Source organism: Electrophorus electricus, chromosome 14 (assembly GCF_041902795.1).
Source record: "Electrophorus electricus isolate QZ-2024a chromosome 14, ASM4190279v1, whole genome shotgun sequence".
NCBI lineage: Eukaryota > Metazoa > Chordata > Actinopteri > Gymnotiformes > Gymnotidae > Electrophorus > Electrophorus electricus.
Genome location: NC_137510.1, coordinates 18,932,116 through 18,951,460, shown reverse-complemented (window position 1 = coordinate 18,951,460; position 19,345 = coordinate 18,932,116). Strand labels below are relative to the sequence as shown.

Sequence of the window (19,345 nt, the reverse complement as noted above, 5' to 3'; positions counted from 1 at the left end):
CATGCCGCATGACCCCATGTGCACTAAGGGACTCATTCCTCTACAGTATTCATTGGCACTTCAATGGTGTTCAGGGGAAAACTGACCAGCCATGCCTGACCTATTACTCATTTTCTATTTTACTTGTTTTCCAGACCGGTCCCAAGCCACTACCTATTCAGACACCACTCAGGAGTTCCTGCCTCTTTAATGAGCACACAGCTTCTCTTTTTTGTCCCTTACTTTACACAAAGCTCCATATTCGAAATGACAATGAGCCTTTACAAACTCCGTCTCTAGCACTACACAGATAAGGAACAAAGAGTTGCTGCAGTAAACACTTCATCTATAGCGCTCCTCCTGTCAACCAGGAATGAGCTTCAAATTTAGCTCCTTTGTGAGGGAAGGCAGCAGTGGACCAGGCAGTGACGGCTGGCAGATGGCAGCCGCCATGGTCACGCCCCCTCCGGGGAAGAAGATGGGGGGGGGGGGGGTCGTGCTACATGTTCACCCTGATGAACCACTTCATGTGATTCTGACCACAGAGACTGCTGTTCCAACCATGTAGGCTGCTATTCCGACTGATATTTCAAAGTTTTCAGGCTAGCAAGATTGACCATAAAAACAACAGAAATATGATTAAGTGTTAATTAATGTTAACTTCATGGTTATAAATTATTTATCCCAGGCATTTACAAACCTAGTATATTGATGTTTTAACTGATATTTCTGATTGTTGGCAACACTGATGTGCTATAGCAGCCTGTAGCAGTGCACTGGGTAGAGACTTTAAAAGCATACTGCAAAAGCCCCTTGTCATTAGGGTCAAGAACACAGTGAAAACAATGTCGAACTGCCAGAACACTGGGTCACGTTTTCACACTCCCTTTACACTGCATCATTCCCTAAGATTGTGCTCAGAGATCCAGCTCAGACTGCTTAAACTGTGACTGATCTTGAGATGACGACGTTTTATTTGCCAGGGCTGTCCCTGCATACTGAGTGGATGTACAATGTGACTTTCTTTGCAAAGGTTAGAAAAGGAGAAACTGAAGAACATTTTATTGTAACACACTAACAAGTTACTGTAAAGTGACCTTGAGTTTGAGAAAGGTGCTATATTCTTCTTCTTCTTATTATTATTAAGAGGCTTAAAAAGAGGCTCCAAAATGGAGATATGAGCAACTATAAAAAGACTAGTACTAGCTAGCCAGATGTTGTTCTAGTTTTTCCCTGCTTCCCGCTTAGGAGCAGTATTTATTAATGAACGTTATAATTACTGTGTTAAATATGCAGTAACCTTTATAATAGTGGACACTGCGCGAAAGTCATTTCACCCTTACTGGTCTCAATAACAGCCGTCTTGTGGTCAACATAAAGAAAACCTTCCGGTAACCACTCGTAATGAAAGTGCATGTAACCACCCACAGTTAAATGACACGACACTCGAGACCTCTCGGACACAAACTCAAGACAACAACAGGGCCAAAGCACATGTAGATAATGGGGGGGGGGGAATAATGAGCAGGAGTGTCGGTGCTCAACAGCGGAGAGGATGCCAAGGTGAATGAAACAGAACAGACATCTCCCTGGACAACCTCACTCACCATGTCTTCTTAGGCCTAGTCCACACTTACACAGGGAACTTGGAAAATGCATCTGTTTTCATATGCTTTGTCCATTCGTCCGAGCCATCATGCTGTTTTCACTACTGAAAATGCATCTTTTTAACTTTGCTCTCCAAAGGGGGTAATTCTGAAGATGCAGCTGTTTTGGTGCTGTAATGTGGTAAGGAAAAACATGCTCAAACACTGACATAAGGTTGTTGTGACCTTCATAGTTCCAAAATGGCAGAATCTGTTGACAAGCTGTTTACTGCAGTAGGTATTTTAATTTCATGATTAGCTGCTGGACATCGGTATCTTACCAGACAAAGAAGCTGCCCCCCCCCCCCCCCCCACCATTTTCTCTACATATTGCATGCTATGTTTGCAGTATGTAAACAGAGTAGTGTACTGGAAATATCAGGAGTTAAAGAACACTTGCACATGTTCACCTTTTTTACACCATTCACACAGACACCGTTTCTCTCTCACTTAAGCATGTGCACACACACTCGCACTCTCACAGGCCCTCACAAATGTGTGCAGGCGCACACACACACAGACACACACAGACACGCATACAAACAAACACACCTGGCTCTCTCAGACAGCAGCAGGTGTTTCCATAGCAACCAGCAGGCTGGATTAATCACCCTCCCATTGAACTGCACCATGTCTGGCTGGCATGGGTAAGATCAGGAAGACACTGCTCTAAACATAGTCCCTCCCCTCCTCCTCCTCAGTGCTCTAGCCACCACTCTATTCCTGTCCTTTTCTGTTTCATCTTCACACTTCCTCACACTGTGTCAGAAAGGTGCCAGCCCCCACAGCAAAAAGAGTCTGGCCAAAAGAGAAGGAGAGAGAGAGGAGGATGAGGAACCAAAAGGGGACGGGGTTCCGACATTACCAGGAGTGGCCTGGTTCTCGCGCGATGCTCATGCGGCACATGTGCCTCGGTGCTGGTTTAATGAGCGACCTAGGGATTTCTCACTTGGTGGTTGTCTCGTGTGCTTACCGAGCAGTGGCCCACTCGGCCGGCCAGGGCCAAGGAGGAGTGAAGAGGGTGCGCTCCACATGCGACACACCCCTCCCCACAACTGCAGTACGAAATGACAGGGCCTCCCACATCACAGGAGCACACCGTGAGAGAAGCCATCGACTCATCCCCTGCTGACAGCCAATTCAATGTGCTGTAATGAAGAGCTGAACACGACGCTGTTAAATGTGTTACAAATGACACTGCAAGGAGGACAGCTTCCTCAAGAATGAGTAAGCGTGTTCAAAGAGCATACAAGTCTGCACGGAAGAGGCTGCAGCAAAGCAAATCCAGAACTACTCCTCAGAGGAACTCATCTGAATATGGATAGCTAAAAATGGCAAACAATGCTGCCTTTCTCCTATTAAAACCTGCAATCATCCTGTCTCTAGCTGTCTGTGGCATGGCACTGCTGGTCAGCGTGAATGGGAGAAGGGTCAGGTGCAATCTTCATTCTCTGATAACCACAGAATTTGTGCATGTCTAAATGCAATTGTCCCTGAGCGCACTATGCTTCCCTGGCTTCAGATGACCTTGGTGAGACACAGGACACAGGTAAAGGGAGAATGCATATCCACGCACACTGTTAATGCCATTTGTTTTTCGGCACACAAGTTGCACAGACAGAATGCCCAGGCTGCACTTGCTTCCTCATACCACTGCGGCTATGAATCTGAATGAAAACCAGGCAAGTACAGGGGGGCACATGTCTTTACAGCCACTGTTGTGCAGTCTACAGAAAACACACTGTTTCACAGGTCTATACTGTTGCCGATGTGCAGTCTCCAGAGCTCTCACTGTGTTTGACAGGTGAGTGAGAGGAATAAAAGTCAGGCCCCATCATCCTCTCCTTTCACTTATCCGCTTCATGCCATGCGTCATGAATGCAATCTGACCTGCAACATTTGGTCTGCTCTTCAAATGTGTTTATTCTAAAACACAACTTAAATTTTCCATATTTAAAAAATAAACAAAACTGACACGGGACTATGGCAGGCTGATACATTACATACATTTCACATGGACAACTAAGTATCAGATGGACAGGGATGAATTTATCTTTGAGAAACTAATTTTTCCTTGGTTCCTATAATATATTTCACCTGCTGAACCTGTTTCTCAACAGGTAAACAAAATATGCATCCATGACAAGCTAACTACAGTGTAATGAAGGTGTACATACACTCTGACTGTTAGGAAGAGTATGGTAAATCTGTGCAGATGAAGCATGAATTGCATACATAAAGAAGTATAGTTCTACTATAAAACTTGGCCCAGGTCTATATTCACAGTTCACAGCAGGAAAGTCATGCTCAATCATTTATAGCAGCTGTGAGACATGAACTGCCAGAAGGAGAACCTGAGCTATCAAATGAATTGAGTGGAAACACGGTGGATGAAAGCTGAGCTCTCTCTCCCGCATGCACACACACAAGCACTTGCTTTCTGCCCTCACTCCAGCAGAGACATTGTGGGGTTCCATTCTACAATTGCATGGCTAATTTCAATGACTAATTGACCATGATTTCAGACAGCTGAATTGCCAGAGAAATGCTCATTAGGCACCAACAGAGATCAGAACATGCCTACATTAATATTAGGACTGAAATTAACTATTCTTACAATTTATTTTTATGATTTTTTATTTTAATAAAAAAAAAACCAAAACAAAAAAAAAACCCCATTAGTTATCTGCTTACAAAAAGCTCTTTTAAGAAGATATATTTATACTATAAATATATATACAAAACAAGGTAACCAGGCAAGCCTAGTCCTGCTCCTCAGCATCTTTTCATTGTGAACTGTGTGACATCTGAAACACTTGAAATCTCTGAGAGAAGTCTAGAAATTGGTTCCTACAAGCCTCTGATCTTGCAAACTAATATTCTGCATGGAGAGCTAAAACGCTAGCCTACTTTGTACTCTAAAATTGTTACAGCCATATTCAGTAATAAAATGTTAAACACAAAGTACCTTGGATGTCTTGTTTATGTACATTTCAGCAAGGGGAAGGTAAAAGACTTGACCACTTGACTAAGTGCTTGACCACAGTGACCGAGGGTGTGTGCATGTGGTAAAATGGGGCCAATCTTTCATGTTGCAAGACTAGCGAATATGCCCATTGGCTTGCCTACAGTGGATCATATTTGCAAATGTTGAGCAGTATAAAATCATTTCCCATCATGGTAACTACATATCTAGTTACATGATTTATGTAAGAACATCAATCACTCCTATACTTGTCTTCACTGCTAACCACTTTGTGTACACCACTACCTACTACTGCACAGAGTAGCCTTCCTAAATGCACTTTTTAACAAAAAGATCAGTCAGCCAGAGAGCAAAAATGTTGGCTAGTTTATGAACAAAAATGCTGCAGATGCATGTGCATCATCAAATGACCCTGGTATCGCTCACTTCATGCTAGCTAAACATTAGACACATTGAAATATGACTAAAATAGGTAGGAGATACGACTCGCACAGCTAAGTGCACAACGTACAAGTAAATGAGACAATGGTCTGGATAAATCTAGCTGGTAATGGCTACATACACATTCAAAAAACATGTCTTTTATATGAATCTTCCAAACTGAGTTTTTAAAGTACTATGAAGATAAAGAGCCCAGGAAATTCCAGAGGCTTAGGAAACGAAAGGCAGATAACTACAAACTATTTTCTCTTCAGGTGGTCATAGGTCTGCGCTGCTTCTCGGCCATGAAAATCTTTTTTTTAAACTGCCTTTATAGAAGTCCATTTTAAAGTGCACTGATATTTCAGAGCACTTCCACTCTGCACTACTTTTCCCAAGTATAACTTCTGCAATCACTGAGTACATCTTCAATGCATTTATCTGTACAGAGAGTAGTTTTGTTAGTGCACCTATTTATTTATTTATTTTTATCCTGTTGCAAGTCTTTGTACTAATCTTGGGTGATGGTATACAAGAATTATCCTGATATTGCTATAAAAATAAATACATTCTACTGGGCAGTCCAATTACAGTATTTCCATTTCAGCCTGACCTACATTTTTCACTCAGCTCAGCACGCTACATTTAGCCTAACAGTAACACTTTCTTTTCCTAATCACTAGTGCATCCATGCGCTACTGCTAAAAGTGAGTTTTATGAGCATAAACAGGAATTTAGCAAACAATATATCTTATCTTTCACTGCCAAAATTTAAATCTACTAAATATTTACAATATGATAAGTCACATGCAAAATGACATTAATCCGTGACAGTCCGTTTGTCTAGCCTGCTACCTAAGCGCTATGCCCTACACTAACCGCAAACGGAAATGGGAGAAAGCAGTAAAAAGTCAAAAGGAGAAAATCACAAAGGTGGATGCTAATTTTTTCCTACAGTGCGAAAACTAGAGCCTTTCCAAGCAGTGGCATGGGCACAGACTGTATACTGAATTTAGAGAATAATCAGCACTCATTTATATTATTGTGATAAAAGACTTAGCCTGGACAGATAACAGTTATGACTGACAGCATTGGCCAACAGTCGTTATCCACCTGTGTTAAAAAAAAAAAAAGAAAAAAAAAAAAAAAGGAAAAAGCGCAGTTGGCCAATTTCGCTTTTAAAGAAATATAGAATTAACGAAAGAAAGCTGGTCGGCAATGTTTAACCTGTGTGGGGAGAAGAGTGTCTGCATTGTGAAACTATTTCAGCATGTGCAAAAAGGAGAAAAATCACTTTCACATTTTCTCCTTAACCCTAAAACGACACTTATTAAAAATAAAGACCAAAGCAAAAAGTATTTTATTAGACATGAAGAGTCTAATAAAAAGGCATGCATTTTAGTTTAGCTAAAAGCAAATACAACCCCAACTGTGGCACAAGCATTCAGAAGCACCAAAATGACAACTCACACAGTCAACAATAAAATTCTTACTCAAAAAGGGATTAAGGTTTTTAAAACGGAACATATAAGGATTAAAAAAAAAAATGGGAGTGCCGACCAAGCCACAAACTGAAATGTCAGTCAGTCCCTTGTGGGCTGCCTACACTAAAAAACATGGGACTAAACAAGCCATTCTTTGTGGCTCTCCTTTCTACGTCACTAGGGGACTCATCAGAATTACCATCCTCCATCTGAGTATCTCCATCCATGGTTTAAGGACTGCATTTGTGAAGGTGTGCCAATTGTTTGTGCTAGACCAGCCAGCATTATGTAGAAGCTAAGAGCTAAGCATGGGAGCTACTCTGTTGGCTACATACACCAGCACAAAGTGCTATATCAGCCCTCAGTCTCAGAGGACAGAACAGCTGAGTGGATAAAGTTTATTTTTGATGGCAACACACCAGCTACGGTCAGCAAAAAACTGACTTTTCTGACTGCTTTTCCAACCTGGTGGTACATATCAGGACTGGCCATGCCACTTTTAGTAAAAGAGTTAATGGCAACAACTGCCGTAATATAATAGATGTAATTTTCTAGGGAGTTATTGGTGTTACTTGCAGCAGGATCAACAATGACGTCATTTTTTTAGTTGAATGTCTAAGGTGAACTTCAACTTATCAACACATTAATAACATGACAAGTTACATTTAAGTTCCAATCAGGGAGTCAGAGGCTAGCAATGGTAATATGTTAAAAATGGGGGGGGGGGGGGAGACATGCATTTGTCCATTTGTGATTTGACAAACTGGCACACATCACAGTGTTTAGGTATGTACATTAATGTAAGTTTAGCTGCTAGAATAAGCACAGAGCTGACATCAGAGCAAACTCAGAGTCTGAGCCTGGTTCAAACATATATAGCTGCACAGCGATGTTTTCTCTGGCAGCCATATTTCTCTAAGGGTTCGATAGTTCCAATGGTAGCATGAACAGAGCCATCAAAAAATGACTGGAAAAAAACGCCGGAGAGTGCCTGTGGGTGAATTCAAAATGAACGGCCATAAATGAAGATAAACAGTTAAAACGAAAAATTAAAATCTCTCACCACTTCTCACAACAGCACTTCCCTTTATTTTTAGAAATAAGTTTCCATAGCAAACATTTCTACAGCAAACAGGTGTTGGGCAGTAGGACAATAGCATTTCTGCTAGAGTGCTGATGAACAGCTAGAGTAGCCAAAATGCTACTTCTACTTTCCTAAAATAAAAAAAAGATCCTGGCAAAGTGGTAAGAAACTATTTAAATTTTTACTATTAGTCGTTTAGCTCCATTTCACCCGCATTCATTTTGGATAGTTTTGGACTCTCGCGGGCGCTTCTAATGCCTGGCAAACCCGGACGACATTACATTATGGTTATTCTCTCTCTGACTTCCTTGGTGAGAAGCCCTAATGGCATCAGTGCACACTCTATGGAAGAACAGGGGTGGGCTAAGTAGTGGCTTATTATAATTTAAAGGAACCTGCACCCAAACCGGCTGTTCTGAACAGGGCTGTTTAAACTGGTTGAGAAGGGTGCTGTGGTGATTGATCCTTCTGGTATTTTAATCAAAGCATGTCAGACATTTAATTAAGAATTCAGGTAACTGTGTTAATAATGGCATACCCTTTTTATGCAAGTTAATATTGCATGATCAGCCTTTTTCTGTGATTGAGGACATATTGTTCATTTTTTATTCCTCAAGTTACACATATCAAGAATGCATGCTACTTGCCTTATTCAATTTCATCTGAAGAATTAAAACTGTTAAACAAATTGAACTGACAAAAAAATTTTTAATCTTCAGTAAATGACAAGCTACCAAATAATTGGTGTCAGACAATAATATTGTTAAATAATCAGATATCAGTATTTGTAAGCAATTTTAATATCAGAAAATCACCACAGAAATCTTTTATTAACCTAAGGGCACTTTAACACAATGTTAAACCCTCAAGACTGCATGAGATTGTATGAAAACAGACTGTTCCCAGTGGACCTGCATCCTGTCACTGTCTCCAGATGACAAAAGCAAGGTGTTCTCACTGACATGGAACGAAGCGTAAATACTACAGGAAGGCAGCAACATCACTTTTCCATGCATTCATCAGAATAGCATCAAGATAACTGCTCTGAGGCTGGAGGGCGATTTGCCAAGCTGGCAGGTTTCAGGGAGGCTCTTTAACAAACACTTGGCCTATTTTCCAAGTAACTAAGCGCAAGTCCTTCCTTCCCTCCCACCACAGGCTCAACCGGACTGGCTGGTCTGTAACTACATTGCTGGTATCCAAAAGGTGGAAAATGAACAGATACAGATACACAAAAAACACTGAATAAAACAAGGATGTTTAAAATTCTAATCACTAGAGCTCACTATGGGTAGATCAGCCTCAGAGTTACTAACCAAACAATCACACTTTGGTTTCTCAAGTGGCCATGGTACAAATGTTGTACAAATACTGAAAGATAATCACTTCTTATTCATCTTATATTCTTTCTAATAAACAGACTACCTTGTGTTTTGTACTGACTTGATTAAAATATGTTTTTATAATAATGCTTTATTTTTTTGGTATCCTGCATGTTTCAGTAGCCTATGAGGACTTTGGCAAACAGGAACTCCTTTAAAATTATTTTTTTTCAAATTGTAATTTGGTGTAATTTTGCTTTAGCACACTTATTGACATATAATTTGATGGAATTCATTAAGTTAACTGGCTTTTTAGAAAACAGCCAAATTGTTTGGCCCCCTTGGACTCCAACTAAACCCAAACTTTTATTTACAATACAAAAAGCACTCATGTTTCCTTGCATGTGTCAGCCAGATTTTGGAATCTTCCTTGGAAAGAAAAGGCCTAGATCCCAATTGGTATACCACAAACTTAGTATGTTCATATGCCATAATGGAGGTAGGAGACAAATAAAAAGCTTGAGAATCCTCACAGAGAAGTGCTTTAAATGGGAGTATCCCACAGGCATGATTCACAAACCATAGTCTTGAATATGTCAAAGTCTGATTAGGGAGCATCTTACCAATCTGTGCTTATTAACTGATTTAAGACTGAGAGGTAGTGAACCTTAAAGAACATAGGTGCTTCTTAGGACCTTCAGTCTATATGATTATTCAGTCAAGCGTAATCTATTTCATTATCCATCAGGACATTAAAAAAAAAAAAAAGACAATCTGGCCCAATCCGTGTTACTCATTTATGAAAAAAACGCATTACAAGCTAGCCTTGGAGACATTTTATCAATTTGAAATAAAAGCATTACTTTTTGACCTGGTCCACTGTATGAGCATGAGGAATGTTATTCATGTCTAGGCCTATTCACTGTGTAATTTGGGTTAGAATAAACTAGCTATAGAATTAAGTTAGATCCATCAATAGACAAATGACCTCTTGTTTTATTTTTAAATACTTCAGACCATTATTTCTGCATATCATTTCCTCAGAAACCCCTGTAACAACAAACAGATCGAGGTGTAAACAAGGCGAGCACAGCAAGAAGCTTCCCCAAGCATGGCACATTAAACCCTGTCCACAGGATTCGCACCCTCATTCATAACACCTCAGCCATCTCCACCACGTGTCAGCTTACACACCAGGTGACACTGACAATGGCTATGCACAGATCTAGCCTGGCATGGCCCAATCATTTAGGAAATGCCACACCCATAGGGGCCATTTCATCCAGCTCGTTCAAATCGATTACGTATGCTTTGGCCTGTACTCTTCATATTAAAGGTTGGCATTATGAAATCGAGCCTCCCGTCTTATTCTTACCTTGTTCTAGGGACACGAGTGGCTTCTCATTCTCCTCTCAGAAGTGCCTGAATTCACCTTTCTCTTAGCCATTATATAAGCACTGAGTGGGCAAGATTGCAAATGACAGCATGTCACTAGATTTATTATGGAAACAAAGGATATAAAACAAGCATGAGCTTCTTTAAAAGATTTCATTTAAAAGATGTCCAGTTGGTTTGAAGACATTTATCTGACAGGTCTAAGCTTTGGTCAGATTAAAATCTAATTTAAATATGTTCATATTTCTTATTTTTGTATGTCAATTGCACAAGCATTTCCATTGACAGAAGCCAAAGGGAATGGAACCCAAAAGTGCCAAGGTTATGCCAAACGCCCTCAACGATTAAATCTCCAGTGTGACATCACAAATTCATGCCTACACAGTGACTCAGTCATCAAGAAAAAAAAAACCTTCAGGCATACTGGAAAGGATCAGGTTTGCAGATAACGTGAGCTTGGGCCAACTGCTTCACTGTTGCACTTGTGCCCAGCTTGACAACGGGGTATCAAAACAGAATGTGGGCCAAACACAGGACAAAGCATTATCGATTAGCAGGCAAAGCCAGAAACCATCTCAGTGGGGAGGGCGCTGTCTATTTGATCACACTGACAGTGTCAATAAGGAATGTTTAATCAGGGCTCCAGCACTGAAGGCTCAGCTCAAACAAAGAGAGGATTAACTGTTCCACCATCCAGTCCTCTGCATCTGTGACTACAGCAGCCACCACTCTGGTCTCTGAAGGCCTTCTAGTGACACACACTGACCATGACACGGTAGCAGACATGCACAGAAATGCCCTCAGACTAAAAATGAAATAAGAGACTTATCAGAAGGGTGTTTGTATCTCTGTGAAAGGTGTGACTGACATACTTGTACAAAGAAAGTGGCAGCACCATAAAACCTGGCAAAGTGGTTGGGGTAGGTGACGAATGCTTTTGGCATGCTCTAAACATACTTGTACCTCTAACGCACATGCTCCACCATCTCACTCCTCGGACAGTTGCAATGTGCATTAACCTTAACGTGCATTTTCAAAGGAATCCTGAAATGTGCAGTGAATCCGTTCAGCTGTGTTTCATTAGCATGTAGGGCCACAGCTGTGACGAACAACCGGTAACAACTCACTCTTGTCTACACAAAATTTCAAGCTATTAAACAAAGTACTGAGAAATCATCATTTTTATTTGCTTAATGTCAGGCAAAACAGCTCTTCATGTCTATTAATTTATTGCCTTTAAATAGCTAAACATCATATTGCACATGTTCTGTTAGTCTGACTGAAGGAATCTTATCTATATAAAAGCCAAACTGCATCCAACCCACATTCTAAAAAAAATGACCATGCTTGATCAGAAACTGTCACACTGACAACAGCAGCATCAAGTTTCCTTCTTATAGTGGTAATACCAAATTTACCTTTCACATTTTACTATGCCACAACTGCACTTACAACCTGTCCTGGTACAATACTGGTTCCCTTTTAAACTGGAGCCTGACAGAAGCAAATTGTAATAATATACACAGGAGACATTATGACCTATAGATGGTTAAATAGAAGCACAATCTGAACAGATTTGACAAGAATACCAATATCTTTTTGCGCAAGGACAAACTCACATCGTTTTAGACACCTATCTAAACCATGTGGCTAACTCCAACACAGAGCACAAAAATGTTACCCCACAGCCTTGTGTTCTGAGCTGTGCTACTACCACCACCACCACCACAGCAGCGACTACTCACCTACTGCTGGTGCATCGTACTCATCCCCCAGAAGGATCTCAGGGGCAGAGTAGGCCAAGGAGCCGCAGCTGGTCGTAAGCTTCTTCCCCGGCTGGAACTTATTGCTAAAGCCAAAGTCAGTTAACTTGACGAGGCCCTGCTTCTCAAAGAACACCACATTCTCAGGCTTCAAGTCACGGTGGACCACATGGAGTCGGTGGCAGTAGGAGATGGCATGGACGATTTGGGCAAAGTATTTCTTAGCCAGATCCTCATTCAGGCCTGTCTCGTGCTTCATGATGTAATCAAACATGTCCCCTCCATCGCCCAGTTCCAGGATCAGGTAGAGCTTGGTCTGTGTGTCAATGACCTCGTAGAGACGAACGATGTTGGGATGCTGCACCAGCTTCATGCAGCGCACCTCTTGGAAGAGGTGCCCAGTGGCCACCGTGTCCAGCTTGGTCTTGTCAATGACCTTCACTGCCACTTTCTCTCCAGTGAAGACATGGCGTGCTAGTTTCACCACTGCAAAGTGCCCACGGCCCAGTGTCTTGTCCAGGTCATACAGTCCGGCGATCTTTCCGTCATAGCCGCGCTTGATGCCCGCCATGACTGCTAGTCCCTCGCTCGGACTGGAGGAGGGGCTTAACCCCAGGGGTCGTAGTTTATAGTCGAGGGTGGGACCAGCTCACTTCAGCACACTGGCTGGTAACAGCAAACCCATGATGCCACTGGCCTGTCAATCAGAGGTTAAAGTATTTAGAAAAATGTGGTCAACCCCATTAAAAGCCGTATTACGGTACAAAGACCAACATCAATCCTGATGGAGCATGGCTGTATCAAACTTTGTCTTCAAGGTGTCTACACCACCCAGACAGACAGCGACAAGAGCAATGAAATGTTAAAAGTTTAGCTTGTCTTTAATGCAGATATAATGTTTGTTTGGTAAAAGCAATGTTACTGAGATGCACAAACAATAACATTCCAGTAATTAAAACTGACAGTGATTCTCAGCACTGAATATCATAGATCTGGAAAGTCAAAGAAAAGTTAGAGTACAGGCAGGAGTTTCTCTGGAAAGACTGTAAAACTGGATGATCAATTAAGCCTTCATAAGTGGGATAATTCAGTTGCAATGACCATTAAACTAAGAGGAAGACTGGGAAAATGTAACCCTATAGATGAAGTTGGTTTTGCCAGGATCTCTCTGCTTATCTCTTGCATCTACTACTCCAGACATAGAAACACCACCAAGCTTGCTTGGAAACAAGTACAGGGGTGCAAAATGAACATGTACTTAAAAGGTAAAACTACACTCCAACAGTATCATGCATGGCTACATAAAAAGGCAGTCTATAACCACATATCAGTGTATAGATGTAATTATTCATTTTTAAGCAGAAAAAATAAAGAAGAAAAAAAATCTCAGATATTCATTCCAGGACCTTAGTCCATTTTGTCCTGTAATGTTCTGAATTATCCCACATCATTTCAGTAATACCAAACTCAATTTGAACTCTCTCAAAGATAAGGTCAGTTATCTAGCTAATATTTCTATTTTCCTGATGAACCCAAGTAACCAGTAAATAATTTATACAATTACTTTAACGTGAAAAATGTACCCCAAGAGCACATCCATATACTTAGTGACACCGGCCTCAGGTTGATGAAGTGATAATATTCACACTTGGTGTATAAAACTAATACAAAATCAGCCGTTTTTGAATTTATCATTTGAATTTATCTGATGGGCAAATGACCACAAATCTGCTAACACCACTCTGAGCAATACCAACTGCCTTTTCTGTCATACCATAGGCCTTCTGATGAGGGCCTGTTTATTCCCATTATAGGCCTTCAAAAATTATACTAGTGCATACTTATTGTGTTCAATACACAATGGTGGCTTTTTTCCCATAGCATCTTCTCTCATCAGGATGAGGACGAAGGCCCTTGTGGTAATAAGCTTTCATTTATCAGAGGAAAAAAAGCACCTTACCGAAACACTGTTAAACAGGCCTTGTTTAAGTGGAACAATAGTACAAGGATCTCCTTTATGGAGTAGCAAGCTGCATCATTGGGTAACACTATCAGTACAATAAAACAAATACAGAAATTAGTCCAGCAATCTATACATTACATAGCTAACTGGATCATAAGGAAATTTCTAGTTTTTCTACAGCTAGATTTATTGGAACATATACTCATGAAATGTGATTAGTAATTAGCAAATTATTAGTTATAGTGGGGGAAAAACCCATGAATAGCTGCCAATATTACATAATGAATTACATCCATGAAACTAAAGCTCTGTTTATGTAAAGTCCAAAAGTCTTCCTACAGTTAAATGCCATAAATGTAAATGCAAGATTTAAAGGATTCAAACAATCATACATTCTAAGTAGTACATGCACAGCACATTTTTTATGCACATTTGTTATTTATTTATTTCACTCGTTTGTTTAGCCTATCCATTATTTAGTTATTAATTCTTTTATAAACAGACTCCTGATTAATGGACTTCATGTTGAATACATCGGTTGTACTTTGCAATACAGGCATGCACGCAAATAAAAGCCTAACTTCTGTAACAGGTTTTTTAAGTCTTGGTTCTTTACACAAGAATACAGATCTTTTTAACTTTGTTATAACACAGTTTTAGCGCTTGATATCATGACAGAACATAAGAATCAAGTGGTTTACCTCTCTAGCTAGGGTTATGTATCGTACTCAAGTAAGGACTTTGCTAATTCTGGTGCAGATAGTTTACACACTAGACTCTAGCAACCTTCGCCGCAGCTGCTACAAGTGAGCAAGCGAGATTTACGACTAATAATAATGTAGCAGAAAGAAACTTAATCTGAGGTTTCTGCATTGACCTTTCTCAGGAAGCGACAATAAAAGTATTACTGATATATTTAGTTGGGCGAGGATTAACATTTGGTCTGAGAAGTGGTAGTATTTTAGACCTAGCTAACCGCTACGTAGGTTAAGATAACTAAATGTTTGAATTTGTAGATAGCTATTTAACGGCACTGCTTCGACTAAAATGACATCATATATATTAACTCACTTAGAGTCACACAATAACCCAGAGAAAATTAATAATCATACTTTACCGTTACCAACCCAACTAACCAGCTAGGTTAACGCGTTAGCTACTTTAATTCTGAATTAGCTAGGTTAGCTAGTTATCTTCTTTAATTAGCCCGCTTAACGCTGTTAATATCAATCCGTACAAGTAATTACTATATAAAGTTTAGCCAAGGAGGAGTTAAGTGCTGATAATTTAGTAAATAAATTAAATAATTCTAATAAGGTAGTTAGCTAGCTAGCGCATGTAGCCCTTGAGGTGAGCTTTGATAGTTAGCTAGCCAAGCCAGTTCTCGCTACCTAGGTAACCTAACGCTAGCCAGCTAGCTGTCAACTCGAGTTGCTTGAAAGCAATATCATTTATTACCTGGAGAAATAATGGAATATGCATCTAAATCATTGCCTAAGAAACGATTACCAACAGAAATTCTAAGTCTCTCTTGACTTCGTTTTGTGTATGTCGCAGCAATGGACAATTCCGTGCAACAATACCCAATCCAGCTAGCTAGTGAGCCCTGAACATGGCAGTGCTGGTGATAGACTCCCTTCCGTGACAGGCCTACTGTGCCACAGCTCAGAATGGCTTTCTGATCTGCCCCACATGAGCCTGAATGTAAAGTGGCATGCAAAGATTGCTACCTAGGTTAGCTAACCATCGTTAGTTGCTCAAAAAGCTTATCATGGATCACCTGTGATCTTGCCAGATTAACATTGCATTGTATAAAACACCAGTGAACCACATTCTGTAGTTCCGTAGCTAGTTGGCAAGCTACCGTAAATAACTAGCTAGCAAAAAATACCGACATGCAGCTAAAAGCGTAAGGTTATATTATTTCACACCAAAACAACAAATTGGAAAAACATCTGTCTAGCTGGTTTGATATTGTTGTTGCATATACTGCAAGCTATTTACCTTGCAGGCTACTAAACGATATCCACCTTATCTTGTTAGAGACGTTTGCTAGCTAGCTAACTATGTAACGTTAACCTAGTTTGACTTACCACTCACTCCGCTGAACATTAAAACCACTAAAATGTTTAATATGTCCAGAGATAATGGGATCACGATATTCGATCCAGAATTTAAGGAGTTCAACAAAATGCCTGCTGAATGAAGTTCAGCACTTCAGATTACAATAGCGGCGTTCACACAGTTCCTGATCAATGTGCAAACGCTGTTGGAAGTGCTATTCTCAGCGAAATTGCGCTCCTCCCCGCGTGGCGGCGGCGCAGTGAAGAGCGCAGCCGCAGTCTCCCCTGACGTCACAACAACGCAGACGTGAAGAGCGTTCATTAGCGGGCCCATACAGTGTGATAATCCCTATTCAATGCCTATATTTTATAGCTGATATGATGTGATATAACAGTTATGTGTGTTTGTCGTCATTCCGTGCTGACCTTAACTCACTTCACATTGGAGGTTATTCATAAACCACCATGCATCCGTGCACAGGTCACATTATGTCGTTGTCTTCTGCCTAGACCCCTTACCTGCCTCATCTTAGATGTAATGTGGGTCTGCTACATGTAAAACAATACCCCTTCGCCAGGAATTATTTTCTAGATATGACAACTGTAATTAGAGGAAGTATACTGGTAAGTGATCTGGTTAGACATTTATGTCTTCTGGATTCATTTACACAGAAAATGAAAATTCTGGAAATATTTTTTAGTTTTGTGCCAAGTCATAATCTAAACTGGGTGCAGTTAATTTCAGGACGCGTAGTTGGCAATTTAAAACATTTAAAACTATACTCAAACACAGGGCTATAAATGATAATTTGCGAAGAGTGAAGTTGCAGCATATATATATATATATATATATATATATATATATATATATATATATATATATATATATATATATATATATATATATATATATATATATATAACACGTATGATTGATTATGTAGGACTCATCTGATACAAATTTCAGACTTAATATCTAATGTACAAAAAGCACGCCCATTTGATAAGAAATAGTATTTGACTTATCAAGCCTTATTGCTCAGAGATGTCAGCAGATATTTAACACACTGCAGATAATGGCGTGTATCATTCTTTGGAAACATTGAGATTGCCTGCCATCTAGTGGTTGTTAAGCTTGTTAAGCGCTTCTAAATAATTGTACGTCTAGTTTAAAATATCGGGTTGATAAGGAATTTATCATAAATGAGTGTTATATATATATATGTATACAACGAATCTGTGAATACTCTGGCTAAAGAACGGCACCTGTGGAAAAGGTTCTATTTATTTTTAAACAGCAAGAGTTTACAGTGAATGCTGTATAATGGTTGAGTGGTTTATAATCTTCCTCCTAATTTCATGCACTTTATGCACTTCCATAGTTGAACTGTAGGGGTCATTATATTCAAATATTTAAAACATGCATACCTGACTTTCAGTTGTTGAAATGTATCGATCCAACTGTAGACACAGAAGAGGCTACAATCTAAGAACACGATTTCATTCATGTGCACTTTCTTATTCAGATCCCAGGACGCTGGTTTCCAGAATAGGCAAATATACTGTCCTGGAATTTAATAAGAAAAAGTGTTGCATGCGAGATTTTTTTTTTTTTTTTTTTTACTAACACCATTTGACATCTTTGGTAACCACTAACCGAAGACATCGTAGGTATTTGAGATATGGGCACAGCAATGGTCTACAGTATAATCACCATTCATTTCCTCTTTTATGGGTATATCTCCAATCGAGATAAATATTAATCTATATATGCAACTATCTAAATAATGCAGACAACTACCAGATTGGAATTTGCCAAAACATTTGAGGTCAAGATTTTTTAAGGATTATTTGACTGTTTACTGAAATGATCTAAGTAGAGGATTCTTTGACAGGCATATTATAAAAATTATAATTTTGATATAATCTTGCATTCACTTGAATTGTTCCAGAAAAGGTACCAGCAAATACGTTTTCTACTGTAATACTTAAATCCTTTTTGGTGGATTTAATTATTTTGCAACTTAATGCACAAATGGTGTCAATAGTTGTTAGCAGGAATACCTTCATAATGATTTGTACCATTGTTAAAGATCAAATGATGCATTAGGTTAATTCCAGCATATTTCCTACATCTGATTGTTATTATATGCAGCTGCAAGTGTAGTAGCCTTTTTTTTTTGCTGAATTTGAAAAGTGCATATGACTTAAATGTAAACTGAAGATTTATCCATCCTACTGCATAAGTACTCATATAAGATTAGATGGGCTTTATTGATTACCAGCAGGAAATGTACTTATTCATAGTAGCAGCATGTGAGGTACAAAGACAGAGAAATAAAGAAACAGAATTGAAATGAAGCATATAGGTAGAAGTAGTCAAAATCACATTGAACTATGCTTGCACAGCTGATGAAGGACCGCTGTCCTAAAGGTCTTGTTTCTATGGAAACCAGTGTGCTTCAATGGAATTTTGACTACAGTGCAGTTACTCCATGGAATCTTCTTCAGAAACATATATATGCAAAATATATAGTAAGATCACACCAGCCGAGTAGCAGTTCTTTTTATATTAAGAGTACACAGCTGTGCATCCATGGAACCAATTTACAAGAAACAAACTCCACCTCTCAGCTTACCTGTAACAACTCTAAAACCACCCAAACAAACCAAAGGGTTATCATAACACAACAGATAAAAATGATTTGAGCATGAATAGTTAAGCAGCAATATTTAACAAAGGGTGTTCAGAAGTGTACATCACACTGTGATAAGGATGGACTTCTTATCCCCCAGTTTGGTGTGCAAAGTTTGTCCAGAACACACTATGCAGGGTCAAAGGTGCTTAAAGGACAAGATGGCAAAGTGACCCACACTTCCTGAGATAGAAGGTCACTGCACAAAGGCAAAGGCCTTGGTTCTGAATAATTTATTATGATTCAGCAGTACTTCACCTTCCACCAGTTTGGAGCAGCCAGTAGTAGAAGCACCTTTGGTTTGGTGACCCATGTTCCAGAAGTGGAAATATGATCATTCTATAAACTCTGCAGCACTCATTTTTTCTTTAGGTGTTTTGTTTTCACTTTATTTGTCCATTATTTTAAATATTGTTGTCTATTATTGCTCAAGTGGGAGACAGCAAACCGCCTTCAAGATGTGACCAAGGGCACAACAGCAGACTATATTTGCCCCATCTAGTGTCGTTATTATGCTTATCAGATCATATATCTAGGATCTCCA

General features: G+C 39.7%; 1 protein-coding gene across 1 annotated transcript in view; it reads right to left on the bottom strand.

Annotated features, from left to right (window-relative positions):
• The window catches only part of snrka (SNF related kinase a), a 34,737-nt gene extending 18,410 nt beyond the window's left edge, over window positions 1-16,327 (bottom strand). Inside the window, exons 1-2 of the mRNA XM_035531136.2 lie at window positions 16,136-16,327; window positions 12,062-12,776 (exon numbers count right to left, since the gene is read on the bottom strand). Of these exons, the coding sequence (XP_035387029.1) occupies window positions 12,062-12,650 (589 nt within the window). The 5' untranslated portion in view covers window positions 12,651-12,776; window positions 16,136-16,327. The remainder of the gene's footprint in view (window positions 1-12,061; window positions 12,777-16,135) is intronic.
• Window positions 16,328-19,345: the final 3,018 nt, after the last annotated feature.